This window comes from Erithacus rubecula (genome assembly GCF_903797595.1).
Source record: "Erithacus rubecula genome assembly, chromosome: 3".
Taxonomy (NCBI): domain Eukaryota; kingdom Metazoa; phylum Chordata; class Aves; order Passeriformes; family Muscicapidae; genus Erithacus; species Erithacus rubecula.
The window spans coordinates 140,620,141-140,642,932 of NC_136689.1; the positions used below are offsets into that span (position 1 = coordinate 140,620,141).

Here is a 22,792-nt window from a genome sequence, read left to right on the forward strand (position 1 = left end):
TGCCTGTTCCTCTTGTGCAGCCACTGGACGTGGTGTTGCCCAGGCTGAAGTGCCCCAGAGATGAAATGTCCATGCAGGCTGGAGTTCAGAGCAGCTTGACCGTTCCCTGAGAGCAGCCATGGCAAGCAGCCCACGTTTCACAAGTAGGGTTTTCCCATCAGGCTCTCCAGCTGCTATAAATAACAGGAAACGTTTTGTCATTTTCTGCTCCGGAGAAGGTCAGGAGCTGGATTCTGTGGTCTTTGGAGCTTTAATAAGGTTGGAGATTTATGCAGTGTACCCAGAACTCCCCTGAGACAGCTTGCCTGAGGCTGTTTGGCTGAATAGCCAGCCTTTGACAAAGTTACCTTGGCCACCCGTTATGAGCTGTCAGGTCCTGCTAAATCCTTAATGTGCTCTTCATCTCCAGGCCATGCTAACTCTGGGATTGCTGCTGAGCCAGCTCAAGGGAGGTTTCAACCATCCTCCATCACTGGTAGGAAAAGCTTCCACCATAGACCCCAGGATGGATGGATCCAGGGACACCAGCCACTGGTCTCATGAGCTTGCTGGGAGCTCACCTTCCCAGAATCATGGAATGTGAGACCTCACCTGGAGACCTGTGCCCAGCACTGGGGTCCTCAGGATGAGAAAAACATGGATCTCTCAGAGCAATTCCAGGGGGCTGGAGCATCTCCTCTTGTTTGTGTTTGCAGCAGGATGGGAGCCCAGAAAAAGTGGGAAGACCCATCCTCAGGGGGTTGCTCAGACACCTAGGCAGCTTTTCTGTCCTGGGGAGCCCCATGCTCAGGTCTGTGCTGCCTGCAGGGAGGAGCAGAGCCCTGTCTGCTGCCTCTCCCTTCCCCAGCAGATGCAGGAATGCTTTGATGTCCTCTTCCCCAGCCCCAGTGCCCAGCACCAGGATTAACCACCAGTCAGATGCCTCCAAATAAATCTTCTAAACTCAGACAAGCACCACTCAGAAGGGTCCCAGCATTTCCCTCTTGCAGAATGAAGGTTAAAAGTAGTTTTTCCTCTTGCACCTGCCCCTCTGAAACCAAGGCTGTGTTTTATTTTTAAAGCCCTGTTTCTTTATGGCTGGCTCCTCTCCTGGGGCATACAGGCCAGAGATAAATAGAAAAATTGCCCATTTCATTGATACAAAGGTGGGGAGTGTGAAATGTGCTCATATGAACTGGAAGAAACTCTTCCCCCTCCCACTCTCTTCTTCCTATAGCCAAGACAAAAATGCAGCTCTAGGGATGATCCTTCTGAAAAATACTGAATTTTGCTCCTTTTTGCATGTTTATGAGGTGTTTTATTTGTCTCTAAGGGTTTTTGGGTCAAAGTTAGCATGCCCTGTGCAGATCTCTGAGGCCTGGCTCAGTCTCACTTAAATGGTTTCAGTGAGACTGGATTATTTTTTGTTAAAGCCCATGTGTTTACATTTCATAAGCTTATTTTAAAACACATGTGTATACAAGAGCAGGCTTATTTATATGGCAGATTGGCCTGCTGTGTCCTTACCTGACTTAAGTGTCAAGGAAGCAGCTTTTTTTAACTTTTTACAAGCACAGTTTAAAATAAAATACTGGTTTGCTGTGTGCAAAAGTGAATCTGCCCAAGAGAGGAGGTCAGGACAAGGTCTTGTTTTCCAACTGTAAAATATTATTTTGCTTATTTACAGAGCTTCATCTGACCAACCATCATTTTAAGTTAATATGTTAATGACAGCTATAGGTAAAAAAAAAAAAAAATAAAAATCATTTATGTTCCCCAGTCTTGGCAAGCCCAAATCCCAGAGTAGCCAGGCTTCCCAGTGAAACAGCTTTTGGGAACTTTCCATCAGTAAAGCTGGATTTGCTGGGTGACCCATTCTACCCAGGTTCTTGGCAAGATTTCTGATTTCAAGTACCCCAGGGGAATACTTGAGAAAAGCCTTTGTGGAGGGATCTTGGCATTTTGTAGTTGCACTGGAGGAAGGATTTTATTCTTGATTTTAATCCTATGAGCTGGTAACGCACCAGTCCAGCTGCAGGAAGGTGAGGAGCACTTATGGTGGTGCAGTTCAGTGTTGGACTGTGAGGAGATATGTGTGGACCTTAAAGCAGGATGGGGAGGGTGAGGAGAGCCCCAGGGAACTACAAATTTACATGAAAGCAAAGGAAAGCTTTGACTGTAGGACATAAAATTCAACTTTCACAAGGGGTGAGAAGCCCACATGTGTTTTTATGCCTGTGCTTGGAGAACTTTTCTTTCTTCTATTAAGCTTCTACGTGGAGCTAGTGGATATGAACATGAAGACCTAGGAGGTAATGAGAGAAGGGTTAACATTTACACCCAGGAGAGAGCTGGAGCAGGCACAGAGAAGGGATGGTTTTCCATCCAGAGAAGCTGCAAACCAAAGCCCTGACCACTGGTGGTTATTTAAAGACTCCAGCAGTGCTTCCTGCCATGGGAAGGTGCTTGGCCCAGGTTCAGCCTGGATGACTGCTCTCTGCAAAGCCAAATAAACAGCAGCCACTTGAACTTTCCACCTTGTGGGCTCAGCCAGATGCCTCATCCTGGGCCATGACCAGGCACCACGCCTTGGATGGGCTTGTGGATGAGGATCACCACATTTTGGGGTTGAGGGTGCATTTCCTGTCTCTGAAGGACCCTAGTGAAAGAATTTGGTGCTATTTGGAGCTAAGGGAGGACATTTGGGAAGGGGCATCTGTGTCTCCATGCAGGTCCACATCCTTCAGTGACCTTGGGCAGGGCAAAGGGAGGAAATTACATCCTTTAGCTTTAGATGCTACATCTCAGAGGAGCACAGTTCAAGTAGCTTGGACCAGGAATCTCATCCATCAATCAAGGCATGGTGGTAATGTGGCCATCTTCAGTGGCCATCTGATCTGCAGGGTGTCCCTGAGGGTGCCAAGGCATCAGTGCTGAGATGCCCATGGTGATGCTTCACCCCTTGGGGAGGTTGGAGATGGTCCCTTCCAACCTCAGCCCTCCTGGGACAGTCAGTGTGAAATATCAGACAGTCCTCTGTAGGTGTTTTGTTGCTTTTACTGAGTTGTAGCCAACATGATGCATGTCCTTCCCCATTTCTGACCCTTCCCTGGTGAGCTGAGATGCTTCAGCAATTCACATGAACCCTGCAGTGGAGGCTCCTCACATCCAGCTCCTCAGCCTGGGAACTTTTGCAAGACTTGGCATCAGGACTGTAGCAGGAGTGTTCCACACAGGACCCAAAAATATTGCTGTGGGTGCAGGATCAGCCAGCCTGGACGTGGGGTCAGGTCCCTCAGAATCAGACTGTTGACGAACAAGCTTGAGCACATTCAAATGTTTCGTCTGATTTTCTTGGACTGCAGAGTTTGCAAGGGAGCCAAAAAGCTGCTGCTCCTCTTGTTGACTCTGCAGACCAGAAATACAGCCAGGTTGGAGTGGAGTAAGGAAACTCACAATTCTTGTACTGGTGTGGCAGAGAGGGGAAAAGCTCAATTTGGAGAAACTCAAATGTCTTTCTAGAGGTAGAAATAAGTCCAGTGTGGTGCTGTCTGCCTCTGCTCAGCATCAGGGATGATTTTTTGGGCAGCCCCAGGACCAAAATCCTTGCTTGACATCCCTCTGAATTTCAGGCAAAGAAGCAAATCCAGGAGCATTTCACTTGATCAAGTTCAAAAAGTGCATCCACACAAGCTTTGGGGAGTGCAGAGAGAAGCTGTGCCAGCACTGAGCTGGGATGAGAGCACAGGAGACTTAAGGCAGGAGGAGAGCATCACTTTAAACTGTAAATGAACCCTGAAATGACAAAAGACTTGAAGCAAGCCCACATTTGGGTCAGGCTGGCCGTGAATCAGCTCTAGAAAACGAAAGACGAAACTTTCTGACTTCAGTTCGAGTTATGAACTTATAAACTCTCATTTATCTGGTTTAGTGGATGCGAGCCAGAGACATTTTTTGAGGTTAGTGGATGGGACAGCTTCCTGAAAATGAACTCATTGAAAAAGGCGTGATTTGGAGACAAAGTTTGTCTCAAATTACCATATTGTACAAGGCTAGGTTAATGTGACATGGAGATATCTTCTGTATATCCCAGAGCTGCTCTTGAGCATCCTCCATCCATTTAGTGCTCTCTGCTAAAATGCAGAGGCATGATAAATCACTTCCAAAAATGAAAGCTGGAGAAAACTAATCAGATTTAAACCCATCTGAATGACAACAAATTACAAAAAGCTTTCGCACAGGACAGCCATGTAACCTTACTCCATTTCCCCAAGATAACAAGCAGAGAGTGGCAGTGGACTGTGGACAAGAGGGGCAGCCCATGGTCCAGCTTTGTGATTTCATGGCCCAGAGATGGGAGTCAGAATAGGAGTATTTCACATGTTGGTAGGTTTTTTCAGCAAGTCTTAGTAGTTTTTTTTTTTTTCCAGAACAAGACTATTTTTCCTCCCTCTGTTTCCCTTTAAACACTGATTTATTTTTGCCATTGCTTTAAAAATGTCTGTGTATTCCCCACAACCGTCTTCAGGCATTACAAAAATCAGAATTTGTGCCTGAAGCTAGGCCTAAAAATGCAGCAGAGGCATCATGCAGGCAGCTGGGCTAAAATTGGTGTCCACTAAAGTTAGGGGAGATTTCATGGAGCTGTTTTTTGTTTTTATGGAAGCAGTCAGGTCAAAGACCAGGGTTATATCAATGATCTGGCATCAGGGGGGTGCACTGCTGATCCTAGATGCTGTGAATCTTCCTTATCCTTGGTTCTCTGCAAGCTGGAAGGGTGCCTGGGATGTGCTCCTGGTGAGAAGTTGGTGATGTTGGCATCTTTGGAGACAGCAATGCCACGATGATGCTCCTGCTGGTGGTTGTGCTGATGGAGTGGGTGAGCTCAGAGCTGATCCTTAGTGTTAACTAAAAGCTCCTATTCCTACCCTGTGCCACTCTCCTGGGAGCAGATTTGGGGCAGGTGTTGCTCTGTGCCTGAGTTAGGTGATGGCTCCATGGGTGCTCCCATCCAGATGCAGATCTCCACAGTCCTGATGGCTTGGGAGGCTCAGACAGGGAGACTGTGGGTCCTTCTGCATGGCTGGCATTTCCAGACCTTGCAGGGAAGTCTCTTGCTGAGATCCCCATAACCTTTTAGGTGCCACTATCTGGTGGAGCTTGAGGGAAGTCCCTGTGCTGTGTTTCTAGTAAATGCCAGCCCAGGACGTGCTAATGACAGCAGAGAGGATGTGCTCCATCTGTGTGACAGATGACACTTACAGGAGCTCTGGGAACAGGATGGGGATGTTTTACCGACCAGCTGATAAAAGAAAATGCCAGAGAAATTCCCATGTGGGAACACACAGCAGAGTTTCACCCCATGCCTCAGCATTGAATTACAGTGCTCATTTAGCAACCCTCAGCTGCCTGTCCCAGTGCTGCCCACAGTGCCCTGCCAGTACAGCTGCCTGTTTGTAGAGAGATGAGCTGGGAACAGATCAAGCTGAAAATAAACTTTTTTATTTCTTTTTTAACTCCCCCAAGACAAGATCTACTCCGTGGTGCCTTTGCCAAGACCCATTGATGTCACAATGGCCTCGTGCTGGTAGGACTGAGCCAAACCTGCTGACTTTGGACTGGAGCAGATGAGCCCCATGTCCTGTGGCTGGAGGGAACATCTTTAGTGTCTCTTGCTCTGCTCCCTCTGTCCCACTGTGCTCCAGCCCATGCCAGGCTGGTTTTGCTGTTGATTGTCACATACAACACCAAATATAAATTATTTGTGAAATACCAAAGCATCCTTTTTGCTGGCTGCATGAGTACTCTATACATATCTGTGTCTGTAGGGTTTTTCTTCTAGAGTAGCTGAAATAGTGTAGATTTCAGCATGGAGCCAGGTATATTAATAGGAATGCCCTCAGTTGGCTTTCTGTCTGTACCAAAGGAGCTTACAATAGGGGAATTAATTGAGCTTTAAGTCAACACTGCGTGTTCTGCAAAGTCTCCATAGATATTCTTCAGTATTTCATTTTCTGTTTGCAGCAGCCTTGTTCTTTAGGAAGCAACATGAAAAGAGATGGAGAAAAAAAACCCTCCCAGGACACACCCATGGCCAGCAGAATAGGGAATGTCTGTCTGCCTCCTCCCCAGGCTGAAACACTCTTATGTGCCCCTGGGAGCTGAGGGACAGAGACCACTCTGGGCAGATCTCAAAGCCAGTATTTAACCCTAACAGCTTGTTACAATGCTTTTTCATTCACCTTCTTTCACTTTTCCCCTGCTGAGAGGCAGAGCATGTGCATGTGCATCCCCAGAAACATTTGCTATCATCGGCTGGCTTTGTCATAAACGATGGATTTGGGCTTGCAGCTTCCTTTACCCGGGGAAGCTGGTTTGCTTTCAGCTTGATTAGAACCTGCTCCAGCACAGCAAGGGTGGCTGGGAAATGCCACCCACGCTGGGGTGTCAGAATGCCTCAGAAACCACCCGGGAGCCAGGGAGCCAAGCGGAGCCGGAGCAGCTTGCGTGTCTCCAGGCCATTAAAGCTCACCCCTGGGGCTGGGGAGGATGTGCAGAGCACGGATGAAACGCTGCATCCTGCCTGTCCCATCCCTGCTGGATCCAACCCTAGGAGCTGAGGAAGTTTTCCTGCTTAGCAGGGTGGGGAGGCTTCACATCTCAGCCTTTATTGAATTTGCAGGTGATAAAAGCGGCGCTTCCTCGCCTGGCGCAGCCAGCGCCTTCAAACACTCCCCTTCTCCAGGGAATTTGCATTTCCCTAAAGGCAGCACCGGATTTATGCAAAAATCTAGATGAAAGAAAGTCAATGGCAAAGCTTGCTCTTAAGTAAGCTTTCCTGGACACTTCCTGAACTGTCAGACGCTCTCCTTCCAGCCTTTTGGCATTTTGGGGAGAAGAGGTGCTGACAACAGGTTCCTCCAGTTCAAAAAACAATTGTTGGTGACCACTTCACCTCCATGTTGTCCCAAGAGTAATATCAGTCTGGAAAGGTGCTTTGAGGCTGCAGCATCCCACTGTTGTATTTGCTTTTCCTGGGTGCACCATTCAGTGGGATGTGGCATCCCCTCTCGTGGTATTCAGGTGATGTTTCCACTCTAGACAGGATGGATCTCTTTCTCATCCTGCCATTCCCCTGAGGATGTGGTCCTTCTCCTTCAGTGGTCTCCAAAATCACCTGGGCATGGTCCATCAGAGCCAGCTGGCTGTGCTGCATGACCTTCTCCTTGCTTTCCCTGACAAGATGGGAAAAGCACCAAGTATCATCATCCCACAGCGGCTCTGACACGAGCTTTTTGCTCATGCAAATTATTGCAATTTCCCTTCCTGAGATACCAGGGCATTTGCTGGCTTTTACAAAGCCACTGCTGGAAATCCTTGCTGTGAATGACAGGAACAGGATTGGATGACTGTTCATCCTCTGTATTGAAAAACAGTTCATTTAAGTTCAAGAAGCACCAGAATCTGCATAGTTTGCCATCTTTTTTTAGCTGGTTTTGCCTCCAACAGTGGTTAGGAGAGCCTTGGCATGCCAGAGCATCTCTGTGTGACAAGTGAGGATGTGATTTAAAATGTGCTTATCTGGGGCTGCAGCAGCTGCTCTCTGCTTCTGGTGTGCAGCCCAGAAAGGGACAGTCTTGATGGCAAATGGGGAGCCCATTTTTGCTATCCAGGACCATGTCCCAAGCCACAGTATTTTTGGGCTCCAGCCCAAAGGATTTTTCATCCCATTTTCCTAATTCTCAGAGTGCCTTGTTCCAGCAAGGTTTTTTTTAATACCTTGATTAGGCTTGAATCCAGTTTGAACTCCACTTGCTGAAGAGGCAAGTGGGAAGCTGGGTGGGAGCTGATGTGGAGAAGCCAGGGGAAAGGTCATAACACCCAACCACCCTGTCCATCAGGCACTCAGAGAATCACCCAATGGTTTGGGATGGAAAGGACTTTTAAAGATTGTCTAGTTTCAAACGTGCTGCCATGGACAGGGACACCTTCCATTGCAACCAGATTGCTCAAGGCCTTATCCAGCCTGGCCTTGAGCACTTCCAGGGATGGGGCAGCCACAGCTTCTGGGGGTGACCTGTTTCAGTGTGTCACCACTCCCATCATAACAAATTTCCTCCTTATAAACCTGTCCTCTTTCAATTTAAAGCTTTTTATAGTATCACTACGGGCCCATTAAAAGTCTTCTTCCATCTTTGGTTGTTTGGTTTTTTTTTCCACACCTCTTTAATACATCAAAAGCCTGCAATGGGGTCTCCCTGGCCACCAATTCCTGAGCTGAAAAAAGATCCTCACCTTTTTGTACCCATCTGAGCCCAGCTGCAAAGTTCATTTCCAAAGGGATTTGAGTTTCAGAAGTTCTGTAGTTGGAAAAGGCCTCAAGTTGCTTCAGGAGAGGTTCATGTTGGGTATCAGGAAGAGTTTCTTTACTCTCAGCACTGGAATGGGCTACTCAGGGAAGTGGTGGAATCCATTCCTAACGTGTTAAAAAATGGGTAGACTTGATACTCAGGGATGTGGTTTGGTGAGCAGGGTGGTACTTGGTTGGAGGACTGACTTGGTGAGCTTGGAAATCCTTTCCAATCTGAACAATTCTGCAGTTCTGTGATTCTGGTTTGCAGACCCTGAACAATCTGAGCTCTGTACTGCCTTAATCAACTTTCTCCAAAGTGATGCTTGATCCTCCCTCCTCCTTCTTCCAGTTTAGTCCCCTGTCTCCCATGTGGACAAGGTGCACATCATGCTGAGGACATGAGGCAGTGCTTTACACACCAGGCAAGCTCTGCAGAGCAAGTGGAGACATTATGTTCCTCCAGCAAGAACAGCTGTGACTTTCAACATTTCATGCCCTTTCATCTTTTATTTGAAAGAAAACCACCTTCATTTGCTCTGCAAGCTCCCACGGGTGGGGGACAGCTCTTGGCACAGCTCTGGGGTTTTGTGCAAGGGTAGCAGGACCAAAGGATTTTGTCCCTCTTGCTGACCACGGCTGGGTCCAGGAGGGCAGGGGAGGGTGCAGGGGAGCAGGAGGGGATGCAAAATCAGGCCATGTTGTAGCCATGCATCCAAAACTGGCAGCTTGGAAGTTCCCACCTTTGTCCCTAGAGCTTGGTCTACTCGTTGCTTTTGCAGAGAACTTGTCCTGTGGCAACCATGGAGCTCTGCTGTGGCTTTTTGCTGAAGATAAGGAGTTTTCTCCAGCAGGAGGAGGATTTTAGGGAAAACCACCTCTGTAGGACCTGGGCTTAATAGGAAGAACCTGGATTGTGATGTGCTGGGGGGTCTTGATAACCCTGCCAGACCAGACCTTGCCACATCCTACCTAGGAGCAGCCTGTTTTTACATCTCCCTTCACTTGTTCCATGGCTTTTAATGATCCTGGCTAACACTCAGTCATGTTTCCCCCAGGATCTCTCTGTGTTTTTGATAGTCCTGAGGAGACACTTCTCACCTACATGCAGCATCTCTGTCCCATCTGCTGGAAAAGGGACATCCCTGGAGGGGCTATTTCAAGGGGCAGTGTCTGCTGTTAAAGTGACAATGGCCATGGCTGGGGAGGATGAGGAGGAGACAGTTCAGGGGTTTCTGTGCAGCACCATCCCCATGGGCTTAGTGGCTGCCTTCAGAAGGGCTTTGGTGTCCACCACCAAGGAGAGGGCTGGTGGTGCTGCCACCTCCCAGCAGCCTGTCATATCTGTGACCTGTCTCCTTGGGGTGAAATGTGTAAACCAAATAGTGCAGAGCAGAAGTGAGATGGTTTGGGAGGACAACCCCAGGCAGCACAGGGTGTGGATAGTGGAGGAAGCTCAGAAACCCACAAATATCATTTAAATCTGGTGCCATTGACTTGGAAGAGCTGCCTTTCTCCAGAGCTTGGCTTTTCTGGACAATCCTGACCATAGCTTGATGCCACCAGAGATCTTTCCTTGGGACACATCACAGGCAGAGCATGTTCTGTCCTGTGTTGCATCCCCAGCATGTCACAGAGCACTATTTCAACATTGTCTGCAGGTCAAAATCCACTGTTTGGGTAGATTTGAGTCCCCTGGAGCCCCCTTCATCATCAGCAAACTTCCATCAAAGCCACCGCAGTCGGTGTGGGTTGGGAGTTGTGCAAGAGTGACGCAGGCAGGGCTCGGGTGGCCTTGGCTCAGGGCTCTGGTGGCCTGACAAGGCAAGACCAGGTAATGCAGGGACAACTTCCCATCAGAATCCCACCACATGGCAAATAGCAAAGTTCAGCTCTGGTGGGACACAGGCTCAGGCTCAGACTGTGCCTCAAAGGGGAGGTCATGGCAGCTCCTCCCTGCCCTTCCCGGGAGTGTGCTGCTGTTTCTCCTGCTTCCCCCAAAAAACTGCATCATTCTGCACCCACACCCCAAGCTTTGCCACCTGCCACAAGTATTAAATTTGCTCGAAATACTGTGAGAAACCACAAAAAAAAAAAAAAAAAAAGCTGGGCAGATGTTCAGCTGTACCAGTTTCAGGGAGGGAGAGACACGTGGTAGTGGCACCTGTTGGGGGGGACCACTGGATCCAGTTTGCTTCCAGTGTGTGTTTTGGGGTGAGGATGCTGTTTTGGGATTCTTTTCTTTCCAAAGATACTTTTGGACAAGGCTTGAAGCCTGGAAATACCCAATCACACACAGAATTGCTTTTTTTCCCTGATTCTTCTGACCAAAAGAAATCCCTGAAGGATGGGGGGAGCTGGCCCCCAGTATTTGGGGTGCCTGACTTCCCTGTGCATCAGGCGCCGGAGCGTGGGGACTATCTGTCCCCAAACGACCAAGCCTTTCACCCCTCCCCAAAAAAACCCTCTGGGGCACACCCTCTGCAGATTTGGGAGGCAGCCAGCCCCAAGCCTGTTATTACTTTTCCCTGTGGAGCTGGCCTCTCTTCCTCCCCCCTCTTTTTCTTTTTTTTCCTTCTTTCCCTTCAAATCCAAGCCAGGAAAAGCCTCTGATGTCAGTGCTGGGGCTGCAAGCTCCTCGTGGCTGCAGGGGGAAGGCAGTGGAGGGGATATCCCAGATCATAAAACCAGGATCTCACTGTGAGCAGGGCCACCAGTGGCTGCCTGTGAGTTGTCCCCTGTTGGGGACAGGGTGGGAAGGATGGGTGGGGGACTGTGTTCAGCTGGGGGGTTCCTTTTCCCCTCAGTGTGGAAGGTTTAGTGCCTTTTTGTGGGTTTTATGATCTTCTGATGGCTCAATCTCTTCTGGCACAAGAGGGAATTAGGTTAAAAAGCTGCCCATGGAGACCTCAGATTCCAGTTACTTGGGGGCTGCATGTGAAGGGAAAAGCTGAAATTCCAGCTAAAGGACTGTTGAAGGGGTGCTTGAAGCATCATGTTTCCTCCAGGGCATTGCCCCATGAGCTCTGGACAGGAGAGGCAGTTCTGACACTGGTGGCATCACAAGAATCCTGATGTGGGCACAGGGTCCAGTGTCCAGGGGCTGTGAATCTGGGTGAGAGGGAAAAACAACTCCCAAAGGACCTTTGTAGACACTTTCCTCACTGTGCCTCAGCCTCTCTTCAAAGACAAAAGGTGCAAATACAAGATAAGAAAGGGTTGATCACGTTACCAGTGCCTCCTGTGCATTCCCAACTTCCACAGTGCTGGGAAGGCTGTGCTCTTTATCTGGCTGGCTCACTGCCTCAGCTTCCCCATTCCTCCCTCTTTCTGGTGTCCTGAGTGCCTCCTGCTTGCAAATGTCCACGCCAACATCATGCTGGCATCTTTCCCTGTTCTCTAAATGCTACCGAACTCCTTAAGTCCAACTGGAGCTGTAAAGTCAAGGACTGTGTAATTCTATGTTAGCCAGTATTTACTGCACACCAAAAAGGATGTGGGGAAAAATGCATGACCTGGTTTGTCTTGCAGGTGTGTTTTCATGGGCTGCCAAGAGCTCCCCCCTTCACTCTCCCTCCTGCACCTGTGCATTTTTAATCCTCCTTGTCGCATTTTGCTCAGAAAACATCACACACAGCAAGAGAAACAACTTAAATAATAACCCCTTGGAGGAAAAACCCCACAGTGCCTCCCTGGCAGATGGTGCTGGGCACTGCTTTGCTCCTGGCAGCAGGTACCCCACAGCCACCAGGGTACCCAGCTTTTCCAGGACATGCCATCTCTGTCCAGCTCTGCACCTGGAGCAGCACTGGTGGCTGCTCACACCTCTCCCTGCAGATGCTGGCTCCTGCTGGGGTTTTGTTTCCGTTGCTCTCCTCCCAGACCTTTGCAGTTTCCTTCCGTGCGGATACAACTGGAGGAAATCTCAGCTCGCTGGCTGTGTCCCAGCTGCAGTCACAGGCTGGGGACAGCACTGTGACTCTCTGTGTCCTGGGACCTGTCCTTCCTGGCAGTGATGGCGATGCTGGCAGTGGTGATGCTGCTCGTGCTGGTGGAACCCAGTGGTGACACTGGTGGCAGTGGTGATGCTGCTGCTGGTGGCAGTGGTGGTGTTGGTGGCAGTGGTGACATGGTGGTGGTGACAGTGGTGCTGCCATGCTGGTGGCAGTGATGGCAGTGGTGCTTCTCCTACTGAGAGCAGTGGTAGAGACACTGGTGGCAGTAGTGGTGCTCATGGCAGTGGTGGCTGTGGTGGCAGTGTGACAGTGGTGGTGCTGATTCTGGTTGCAGTGATGGTGGTGGCAGTGGTGACACTGGTGGCAGTGGTGATACTGGTGGTGCTGCTCTTGCTGCCCACAGTGGTGACAGTGGTGGTACTGCTGGTACAGATCTCATGAGCAGCTCAGCCTCACAGATCTGCTCTCCATGATCACTCATGTCAGTGGCAATGGATGTGTGCAGAAACTTCTGCATGGTGATAACTGGAAACACTCAGAAACTTGGGCTCAGTTTTTGGGGTAATGAAAGTGCTTGTTGGGAGCAGGGAGGGCAGGACTTCATCAGCCTTAAGGGGAAAGGGCTGGTTGGTGTCTTGCTACGTGAGCTGAAAGCAGGAGAGAGGTCGAGCAAGTGTGTGACACAGCTGGTGTTGTGTTGGGTTTCTCTGAAGGTGAACTTTGACCAGGAGATGTGCTCACTCTGAGATCGCTATATTTATATACGGGTGAGATGCACATTGTGGGTGAGTAAGAGCCTTTGTTCCAAGTCCTGCTCCTAAAGCCCGTGTGGAGCGACACTTTGGCTCTGCAAAGCTTCCTTTTCCTTTGCTTGGGGATGTGTTGTGTTTAGGAAAATCTGACTGCACCATCTGTGTCCCACTAGCTGGGTACCAGCAACACCCATCAGCTCCAGCATCTGCTCTCCGCTCCAGCCAAGCTCTTCCATTCACTGGGTGAAGGAGATCTGACCTTTATTTTCCATCAGGTTGCCATGAGGAAGATCAGCCTCATCCCTCTGTTGCAGGCTCAGTCCCTGGACATCTGGGATGAGGCCAAGACATTTGTAAAGGTCTTGCCACACTGCAAAGTAGTATTTCAGAGAGCCCTGTGATCCCTTCAGCTTTGGGGGTGTAAGACAAGGGGATGATGGATCAGTGGTCCTCATCCCCCAGAGCAGTATCCTTCACTGCTCCCTTGCCACACTGGTGTGTGTTCATACTGAATCCTCAGTGGGCTCTTGGCTGCAAAATTGTTGTGTAAGAAGCAGAAATTTCCACAGTCATGGTGAAAAGAAAATCACAGAACCATTTAAGTTTGGAAGGATCTCTGAGTTAACCTAGCACTGGCAGGTCCACCACTAAACCATGTGCCACATCCATACCTCTTCTGAACACTTCCAGAGATACTGATTTCACAACTTCCCTGGGCAGCCTGCTCCAATGTCTCAGCACCGTTTTAGTGAAGAAATTTTTCCTTATACCCAATCTAAACCTCCCCTAGTACAACTTGAGGCTGTTTTATCTTGTCCTGTAGCTTTGTTTACGTGGAAGAAGAGACTAACCCCCACCTGGCTACAACCTCCTTTCATCAGGCTTCCCCAAGACGGGTTTGAGCCTGACAGGCCAGCCCTGCATTGCTGAGCATCCTCATCCAGGGCTTGTTCACTGTGTCCTCACATGCTTCCTCTAGATCCCCTGAAGCGCTCAAATCAGAAGGATTTATATTCCACTTGGCAGGTTATTAATATTAGCTGAAATTCCCTTTTCCACATTGTTCTGCCATGCTTAATATGGAGATCAGCATCTCAGCCTGAAACGCCAGGGATGATTTGTGATTGAATATCCATTAGGGATTTATGGGGCTGAATTGCTGGGACTTGCGATTGCCAAAATACTTGAAACGCTTCCACTGGAGAGGAGACCTTGTGGGAAAGGAGCACTCGCTGTTCTCGTGGGCAGGCAGTTCCCACTGAGCCTCTGTTCCTGGCAGTGAGCACACCCAAGCCAATAAAAGATTGTCCAGGATCCGGAGTGCCCATGGAGCATGGGCTGGGATGCTGGCAGCAGCTCCCAGTCCCACGGGGTTGCTCAGCGGGTGGGATTTAATCCAGGACACGGGTAAACATGGGCACAGTTGGTATTAATGTCCCTGGCAGCTGGTTAAAATGAGATATGAGGTTGTCTGGAGTGAGAAAAGTTATTTTTTTGATTCTTTCCCTTGTGCACCTCTGGTGCTGTGCATCAGATCAGATTGATCATTGTGATCAGATCGAATCATTAGGACAGATGGCATTAAACACACTGGAAGCCTGAAGAGCAAAGGCATGAAAAGTAGAAGCAAAAGATTCTCAAGTCCTTTGTTTCAGAGAAACTGGGCTTTCAAGGTGATGGTTTGGGGTAATTTCTACTTTGCATCAGCTCTTCCCTTTGAGCAGGCAACTGTGGTTGCCCATCTGTTCCACCTCCCATCTCTTTGGAGAGTTTTAAGCCCTTTTTTCCTTAAAATGAGAAAGATGAACCTTGCTGAGAGGATTGCCAGCAGGCTGGCTCTTTTTATGGCTGTGCTGGCCAGCAGATTGGCAGCTGGACACGTAGGAGCTACATGGCCAAAACCAGCCCAAAATGATCTTCCAGAAATACCAAATTGGTTCTTACCCAGCCGTGGTGATACCATCTTGGGGAGAAAGCAAACCCCACAAAGTGATGGGTGGGATCATCACTGAAAAAGCATGGTGAGCACTGTGGGGAGAGCAGGTTCTCAGCCCATCTTGCAGGATCATTGCAAGCTTTGAGCACAAATTCTAGCTGCTGTGGTCCAGGTGGGGAGGGTCAGCTACCTTGGGGGGCTCAGCATCATCTGTGGGCTGAGCTGCTCTGAATCCCACCTAAAATCACCCCCATGAATGATGGGGGAAAGTCTTCCCCTCTGAATGTCCCACTCATCCCCTGCAGCCCAGGCAGGGTTTGAATTTCATAGAACATCCTTGGAGGACTCTGAGATAACATTATCCACTTTTTTAGGGGCAAAAATATTAGTGAGATGTGATGGGACATGGTTGTTGGGAAGAGTCCATGATTTTAGCAGCCAAATTGGGTATATTCAGCAGAACAGCTCTGTGCTTCCCCTGACATCTCACCTGGCTTTTTTCCTCTTGCCATTTAACTTTTTCATTCTTGGGTACCACTGGAGAAGCAGGAGCTGTTAAACATGTTGTAAATGATGCTCAGGCCTGAACAAACCCATTGTCAGCACCCCAGGTGCTGTGGTGAGCTGGTCAGGGCTCAGCTTATCGCTCTACTCCCACCTTATCTCATTGCATAAGGGTGAAACAATCCAGAGGGGAAAGTTTCTGGCTGCTGTGAGGAGAGGCAAGGGGGTGCCTGCTGGCCTGGCTCGGGTTACTTATGTGCTTATGGTCTATTTTGAGGCTTTGGCCACTCGGCATTAAGCAGCCGCTGACCCGGGGGAAGGACCAGCTTCAAAACAAGAGTCCAGTGGGGAACAACCTGGGGAGGCTCTGGCTGGGTTTCCCTCAGCTCTGAGTGGGGCTTGCAGAGCCCTTGCCTCACTGCTGGGCCCATCATCTCATGGATTTGTGTATTTCCACAGTGGAATTGATTTTCTTTTTAATTCTTCCCCCTGCCATCCCTGCAAGCAAAGATGTCACAGGTTGAGGGGCCGGGCTCCGTTACTGGGAGAGGTGTGGGAATGTGGATGAGCAGGCAGGGAGACAGATCCATCACTAACCCTGGCAGAACCACACACATGCAACCCCCTCCTCGTTGTCCCACCCCCCAGGATAGCTCATTTGCAGGCAGCTTAATTCTGCTAAGAGCATTAGAGGTGCATTGGTGGACATGAGCCCAGCTCCAGGAGCATGTGGCCGATTAGCAGCAGCAGCTGGTTTCAGGCGCCCCGTGCATTCGGAGTGGAGATATTCAACGTGCTTTTTGGGGACACAAAGGTGAGGTCTGGGGGGTCTGGATAGGTGTTGGGGGTTCAGCTGACATGGATTGGGGATGTAAGTCCACCAGCAGGTGCAGATGTTGGATGGCGTATGGGAGCAATAAACCACGTGCTTTTCCGTTCTACGGTGAAATGTGAGTTACCCCCTCCAGCTTTCCACTGCCATTTCTGCTCTCCAGATGATATTCCAGCTTTAGCTTTAAACACCACCTCGCTTTCTAATGTCTGGTCTCCTGTGAAGATGAGGATGGTCAGAGATGCTCGTACAGGATGTAGAAAGTGACGGTGCCTTCAGGGGCACCCACAGCAGGCAGGAGGAGCGCGCTCTCACCGCCGCCTTTCCCTTTCTCTCCCCTGCAGCCTCGCTCTCCGCTGGGATTTATGGAGGTGCTGAGCAGCAGCTGTGAGCCCCGCAGCCCCCGGCAGCCCAGCCACTGAAGCAGCCCCCGGCCGCCTCTCCTCGTCCCGCCCAGCACCCCGACCCTCCGACTCAACCATTCAAGGCTCCCGTGCATGGATCGCCCCAGCGAGGCGCCGCTGCCGGCCGCCGCCGCCCCGTAGGCTCCCGGCCCCCCGTGCCGCCCCCAAGTACTCCACATACCCCGATGGGGTAACGTGAGGGGGCCCCCTCCCGCTGCCACCCCCCACATGCAGAGGCCTTTCTAGAGCGCCCGGGAGCGCGCGGCACCGGAGCCGCCGCACGCACGCAGAGGACGCCAACACTACAGCAAAGGGATTTTTTTTTTTAATTATTATTATTATTATTATCATTAATATTATTTTTTTCCCCCTCCGTCTGGCTTTTTTTCCCCCTGGGCGGCTTGTGGTGTGTCAAGGAAGCCGGCGCGCTCACAGGAGTTGGGATTATTTGCACAACGTCTGTATATTGAGTTCTCTGTTTTATTTTTATTTTTGAAGCGCAGAGGGGTTATTGGGTTTTTGTTTGGTTTTTTTTGGTTATTTTTTGGGTTTTTTTTTTTTTGCCCCTCCACACCACACTTTTCTTGGGTTTTTCCCCTGCCACTGTCAGCATCACCTCACCTTCCCACTGTTCTCACCATGGCCCGGATGAACCGCCCTGCGCCCGTGGAGGTCTGCTACAAAAACATGAGGTTCCTCATCACCCACAACCCCACCAATGCCACGCTCAGCACCTTCCTGGAGGTAAGGAGGGGAGATTGGAAGGTGGGGACCAGGATCCAGTTGCATATTTTGAGGCTGAAAGCTGATGTTGATGAGAGGGGAGCACATACTCTTTGGTATCACAGCCCCTGGTGGCATCCTGGAACAGTGGGTCCAGTCATTGCCAGCTTTTTGGGATTGGATGTTTTTCAGGATCCCTAGTGTGATGTTTGGGCACAGCAGAGATGGAGCAGAGTCTCCCCATTCTCATTGCATCCCCTGCCAGATCCACTAGCATGTCATGTCACAGGGTTTTGGAGCAATGCACATGGGTGCACACAACCTGTCCTGTTCTTCCCAGCACCTCAAAAATGGCTTTTCATCCCAGATACCCCAGCATATTTCCAGTGCTCAGAGTATGTTGGGCAGTGCTGGAGAGCACTGCTAGCATCTGTGTGAGTGCCACTGCCTCAGGGTGACAGGAAAGTGTCTTTGATTTGGGGACAGCCACCCCATACTGTGCATGTTGTGCACAAGGCGATGAGGACCACACCAGTGGGAAGGGAGAATAATTCCCCTTTCCTCTAGTCTCATAGACTTTTGGCCAGGCTGCTGAGCATGTGGGGCTCACCACGGTCTGGTGAGCACACTTGGGGAACAAAGGGGGTGGATCAGTGGCAGGGATGATCTCATGGTCCCGGCGAGGCGGGCGCGTAATCCAGGGGCGATCCTCGCGCCGGGCACCGAGCCATGCTGGAGGCAGCCCAAGCCCCACGCCTCAGCCTGCAGCGTGTTGGAGTGATGATGGGATGTGGCAGTGAGGTGGAGAAGGAGCCCCTGAGCCATCTGTGAGATGCTGAGCTTGGCTGGTGGGTCATGCTATGACTCCCCCCCCACCCCCACTCCCAGCTGCCTCCGTGCATTTCTGCATTGGGAGTGTGACCTCACCAGGTACAAATAATTCCTCTTTCAGAGGACTTGCACCCATGTCAGGGATGTTTCTTTGCCTGGGTGTAAAATCCCTTCTGATGTGGCTGTCAGGGCTTAAAAATAAATGGCCCCATTGGCACTCGTGACTCTGAGAAGTCATGAAGATGCTGGTTAGAAATCCTCCAAGGCCACGTGGCTTTGGTGTCGTGCCATTTCGTGTTTCCTTGTGCCTGCCAGGCTGAATGGGCCACAGGTCAAGGGTTCAGAGAAGGGGCACAGCACTGTTTTAGAGTCCATACTGCTCCGTATGGTCACAGCAGGGCTCGGATGTGTTGGGGTTAACTGGGGTGCATCTGAGAGGATCTGTTCAGACCCCTCCTTCTCCTTCCCTCCCCAGGACCTGAAGAAATACGGTGCCACCACGGTCGTGCGAGTGTGTGAAGTGACCTATGACAAGACCCCCCTGGAGAAGGACGGCATCACTGTCATGGTAGGTGGGCAGCAGGATGGGCACTGGCGGGGCTGCCCCAACACCCCCCTTAGATATCTCATCCCTCGGGGCTGTTAAACACCCTGGTAGCCCAACCCATCATCAAACTGAGGCAGGAGCAGAGTTGAGAGCCCAGCTGAGCCGAGCTGAGGCTGGTGCTTTAAAAAGAGAGGTGCTGCCCACGCAGCCGAAACTGTGACTCACCCGGCTGAGTCGGCAGCTGCCTTTGCTCCTGCTGCTCGGGCTCTGCAGCGCGGCTCAGAGCGCTGATCCCACCTGCACCATGCGCCTGGTTCACATTACCCCCGCCTTATCTTACCCTGGGGGGTGGTGGGAGGGTTTTTGCTCTTCCAGCAGCTGGCTGGTGCAGCTGGGGGGGATGAAAGGGAGCAGGCAGCAAGCTGGGAAAGGCAGAGCAGGCAGCTGCCTGGGCTGTATCTTGGCTGATAAGTAATTGGAGATGATGTCAGGCGTGATAGCCCTGCCAGGGAGTTCAGCTCCAGCTGGGAAGTGAGGCTCTGCTCATTGTTTAGGGAAGGGTTTGGAAGTGCCTTGTGTCTCCTGGGGTGGTCCTCTGTGGGTAGGACCTCTTTACATAGCTCTGTCTGTATAATGCATATGCTAGAAAGAGTGGAGGCTCTTTCTCAGATCCTTAGGGATATAGGTGGATAATCCCGTGGCTCTCTAGATACAGATCCTCCAGATCTGTAGATATAGACATCTCCAGATGTCTCTAGATATAGATGCAATCTGTGTCTCTACAGGATATATCTTGGAAAGATCACTGTATCCTGCATATATGGAAACCATATGTTGAGGATCTTAATCTGCTCACACACCAAATTCTGGCTTTTACCCCATTTCTAACTGGGGCCTCCAGTCTGAGTTGCTGTATCTAGGATATGCATACCTCTTCACATCTCTTGTATCTCTCTTATGAGGAGAGATACATATCTAGGATATGTTTGGTATAGAAGGTTAGAGAAACTATACAAGACACTGTACGGAAACTAAATAGCTTCTATATCAAAGTTTCTATAACTATATAGAAGCTATATGAGGTAAATCAAGAGATGTCTATGACCTGGTTTTCTATAGATAGATGTATCTCTGCAGATACAGAAATATCTCTATAATTATATCAAATCTCTATATATTTTTAGAGATATATATATCATGGTATATATTTATATTTGGTATTCACAGTTTGGTATATTTTTTATCTGTATCCTGATATATATATATATATATGTGACATACACATATATCTTGATGCACAAGTCTGATGAGGAGCAGCTGAGGGTGTTTAGCCTGGAGAAAATAAGACTTTGGGAATATCTTATCTGCTCTACAACTCCCTGTAAGGAGGTTGTAGTCAGGTGGGGGTTGGTCTCTTATCACAGCTAACAAGCAACAGGCCGGGAGGGAGTGACCTCCAGTTGCTCTAAGGGAAGTTTAGATTGGATATTAGGAAAAATTTCTTCACTGAAAGGGTTGTCAAGCATTGAAACACCCTGCCCAGGGAAGTGGTAGAGTTACCATCCCTGGAGGGGTTTAAAAGACCTGTAGATGTGGTGGCTTTGGCCATGGGCTAACAGTTGGACTTGATGATCTTAGAGGACTTTTCCAAACTAAGCAAGTCTATGCTTCTGTATACAGAACATATATAGGTCTGTATATGGAGAAGGCTCTGGGGAGACCTTAAAGCCTCTTCCAGTCCCTAAAGGGGTTGCAGGAGTGCTGGACTATTTACACAGGCATGTAGTGATAGAACAAATGTCTTTAAAGACATTTAAATAATGTATTTAAAGTGGCAGAGGGCAGATTTAGATGAGATGTAAAGAAGAAGGTTTTTATAATGAGAGTGGTGAGACACTGACACAGTTGAGAAGTTGTGGCTGCCCCATCTCTAGAAGTGTTCATGGCCAGGTTGCAGCAGCAGGGATAGTGAAAGGTGTCCCTGCCATGGCAGAGGGGTGAACTAGATGATATTTGAAGGTGCTTTCCACCCCAAGCCATTCCATCATTCTTCAGGATGATTTTGTGGTGTGCTTTGTCATCCCTGTTTTGAGCACTCATGGCTGCAGGGAGGACATGGCCTTGCAGGAGGACATGGCCTTGCAGGACAGGCACAGGGCAGCCAGGGGAGCTGGCTCAAGCACTACAAATACCCTGAAGCCCAACGTGCTCCTTTGCTATCAAATCCCAACAGAAATCACACCACCTGTTCAAACACTGAAGTGAAGCAGCTTATTTTGCCATCTCACACCAAGGATGACTCCAGCACAGCAGCTTAGTGACTCACTCTTCAAAATCTAGGATTAGGGCTTGGTGCCCCCCACCCTTCAGGGCTCACCCAGCCACGTTCCTCTGCAAGTGATGCTGCCCCTTCCTGCCTCTCTCTTGCAGTGCTTCATAGCCAGTGGCCACACTCCTCTTAACAAATCTGTTTTGGGAAAGAAATCCCCATTTTGGGACACTTAACCTCATAACTGAGCCCAGGGCTGAGGAGTATCAAGTGCAGAACCCATTTTACCAACCTCCTCACCATGCTCCAAATTTCAACCCCTGCAACTTGAGGATGAAGCTCAGAAGATGGGATTTTTTTTTTCTTTTTCCCTTAATAGCCTCTCCTAAAGGATGATATTTAAATGGCCCCATTTGGAGTGGTGTCCCTCCCTTTGACCTCTCTCTCTGGAGCTGTGTGTGGGGGTCCTCAGACCAATCTTTTGGTCTCCCCCTCCATGTGTTGCAGGAAGCTGAATTTCAGCACCGCATCAGGCTCTGAGATTTCGACCATCTTCAAGCCACCTTTGCACAAATCCCCTACAATGTGCTCTCAAGTGCTGGAATTAGGAGTTGGCAAGGAGGAGGAGGGGAACTGCATCACCCCAAAGCTCAGTGAGGTCATCTGGATGGGCATGGAGCATGGGGTGGCCATCCTGGTCTGCAGAGGCAGGAGGTCATGGGGACCATGCTGCAGATCCTACAGGTGCTCCTGAAGGCTGAACATGTCCACAGGTGGAAAGACTCCAGACCTAGATTTTTGTGGCTTCAAACCCTAAGCCAAAGCAGATAGGGAATTCCTGTATGCCAGATGATACCACAAAACCACCTGTATTCCCACAGAGCTATGCTGTGAGCCCAGTTCTGGCACTGTTCAGCCTCCCTGCAGCTGAGGCCTCAAACACCATCACCCTGAGTCAAAAACAACCCCTGAAAGGTTTCCCCTGAGACTTGACAGCATTTCTCTCTTGCAGGATTGGCCATTTGATGATGGAGCACCTCCTCCCAGCAAGATTGTGGAAGATTGGCTCAACTTGTTGAAGACCAAGTTCTGCGAGGACCCTGGTTGCTGCGTGGCTGTGCACTGCGTGGCCGGCCTGGGGCGGTGAGTCTGAGCCCAGCACCCCAGCTGCCTCTCATGAGTGCAGGAGAGGAAAAGCCATGGCAGCTCTCCTTCTTCCATTCCCCAGCCCCGCTTTGAGCAGGGTTTTGTCCCAGCTGCCACCTCCCCACGAAGGCAGGGGAGGGACAACCATGCCAGTGCTCCTCCTTCCTTTTCCCAGTCCGTCTTTGAGAAGGGTTTTGTGAAACCTTAGTGGGGAATAGATGTTGATGGAGGGGATCTGCTACCTGAGCTTCTCCTTGAACTTTAAATGATGGGTAACAGCCTCTGGGCTGTGTGAGTGGGGAGTGACAGCCACTGCTTTTGCCTTTCAGCGCTCCCGTCCTTGTCGCGCTGGCCTTGATCGAGAGTGGGATGAAGTATGAAGATGCCATCCAGTTCATCCGACAGTGAGTGGAGCAGTGTTGTGGTGCTGGGGCAGAAAGTCCCTCTCTGAGGGAATGGAGAGATCTGGCATATCCAAGGGTTTGTTTTTTTTGGTGGCACTGGGATTGCTTTTCTCTCCTTTGGCATGGAGCACCCTGTGCCTTTGCAGGAGGCTGGGGCAG

General features: G+C 50.0%; 1 protein-coding gene across 1 annotated transcript in view; it reads left to right on the forward strand.

Moving 5' to 3' along the window:
* Positions 1–22,792, forward strand: part of PTP4A3 (protein tyrosine phosphatase 4A3) — a 41,735-nt gene that overhangs the window by 14,069 nt on the left and 4,874 nt on the right. Inside the window, exons 2-5 of the mRNA XM_079301416.1 lie at positions 16,654–17,457; positions 18,743–18,835; positions 22,096–22,226; positions 22,559–22,633. Of these exons, the coding sequence (XP_079157542.1) occupies positions 17,353–17,457; positions 18,743–18,835; positions 22,096–22,226; positions 22,559–22,633 (404 nt within the window). The 5' untranslated portion in view covers positions 16,654–17,352. The remainder of the gene's footprint in view (positions 1–16,653; positions 17,458–18,742; positions 18,836–22,095; positions 22,227–22,558; positions 22,634–22,792) is intronic.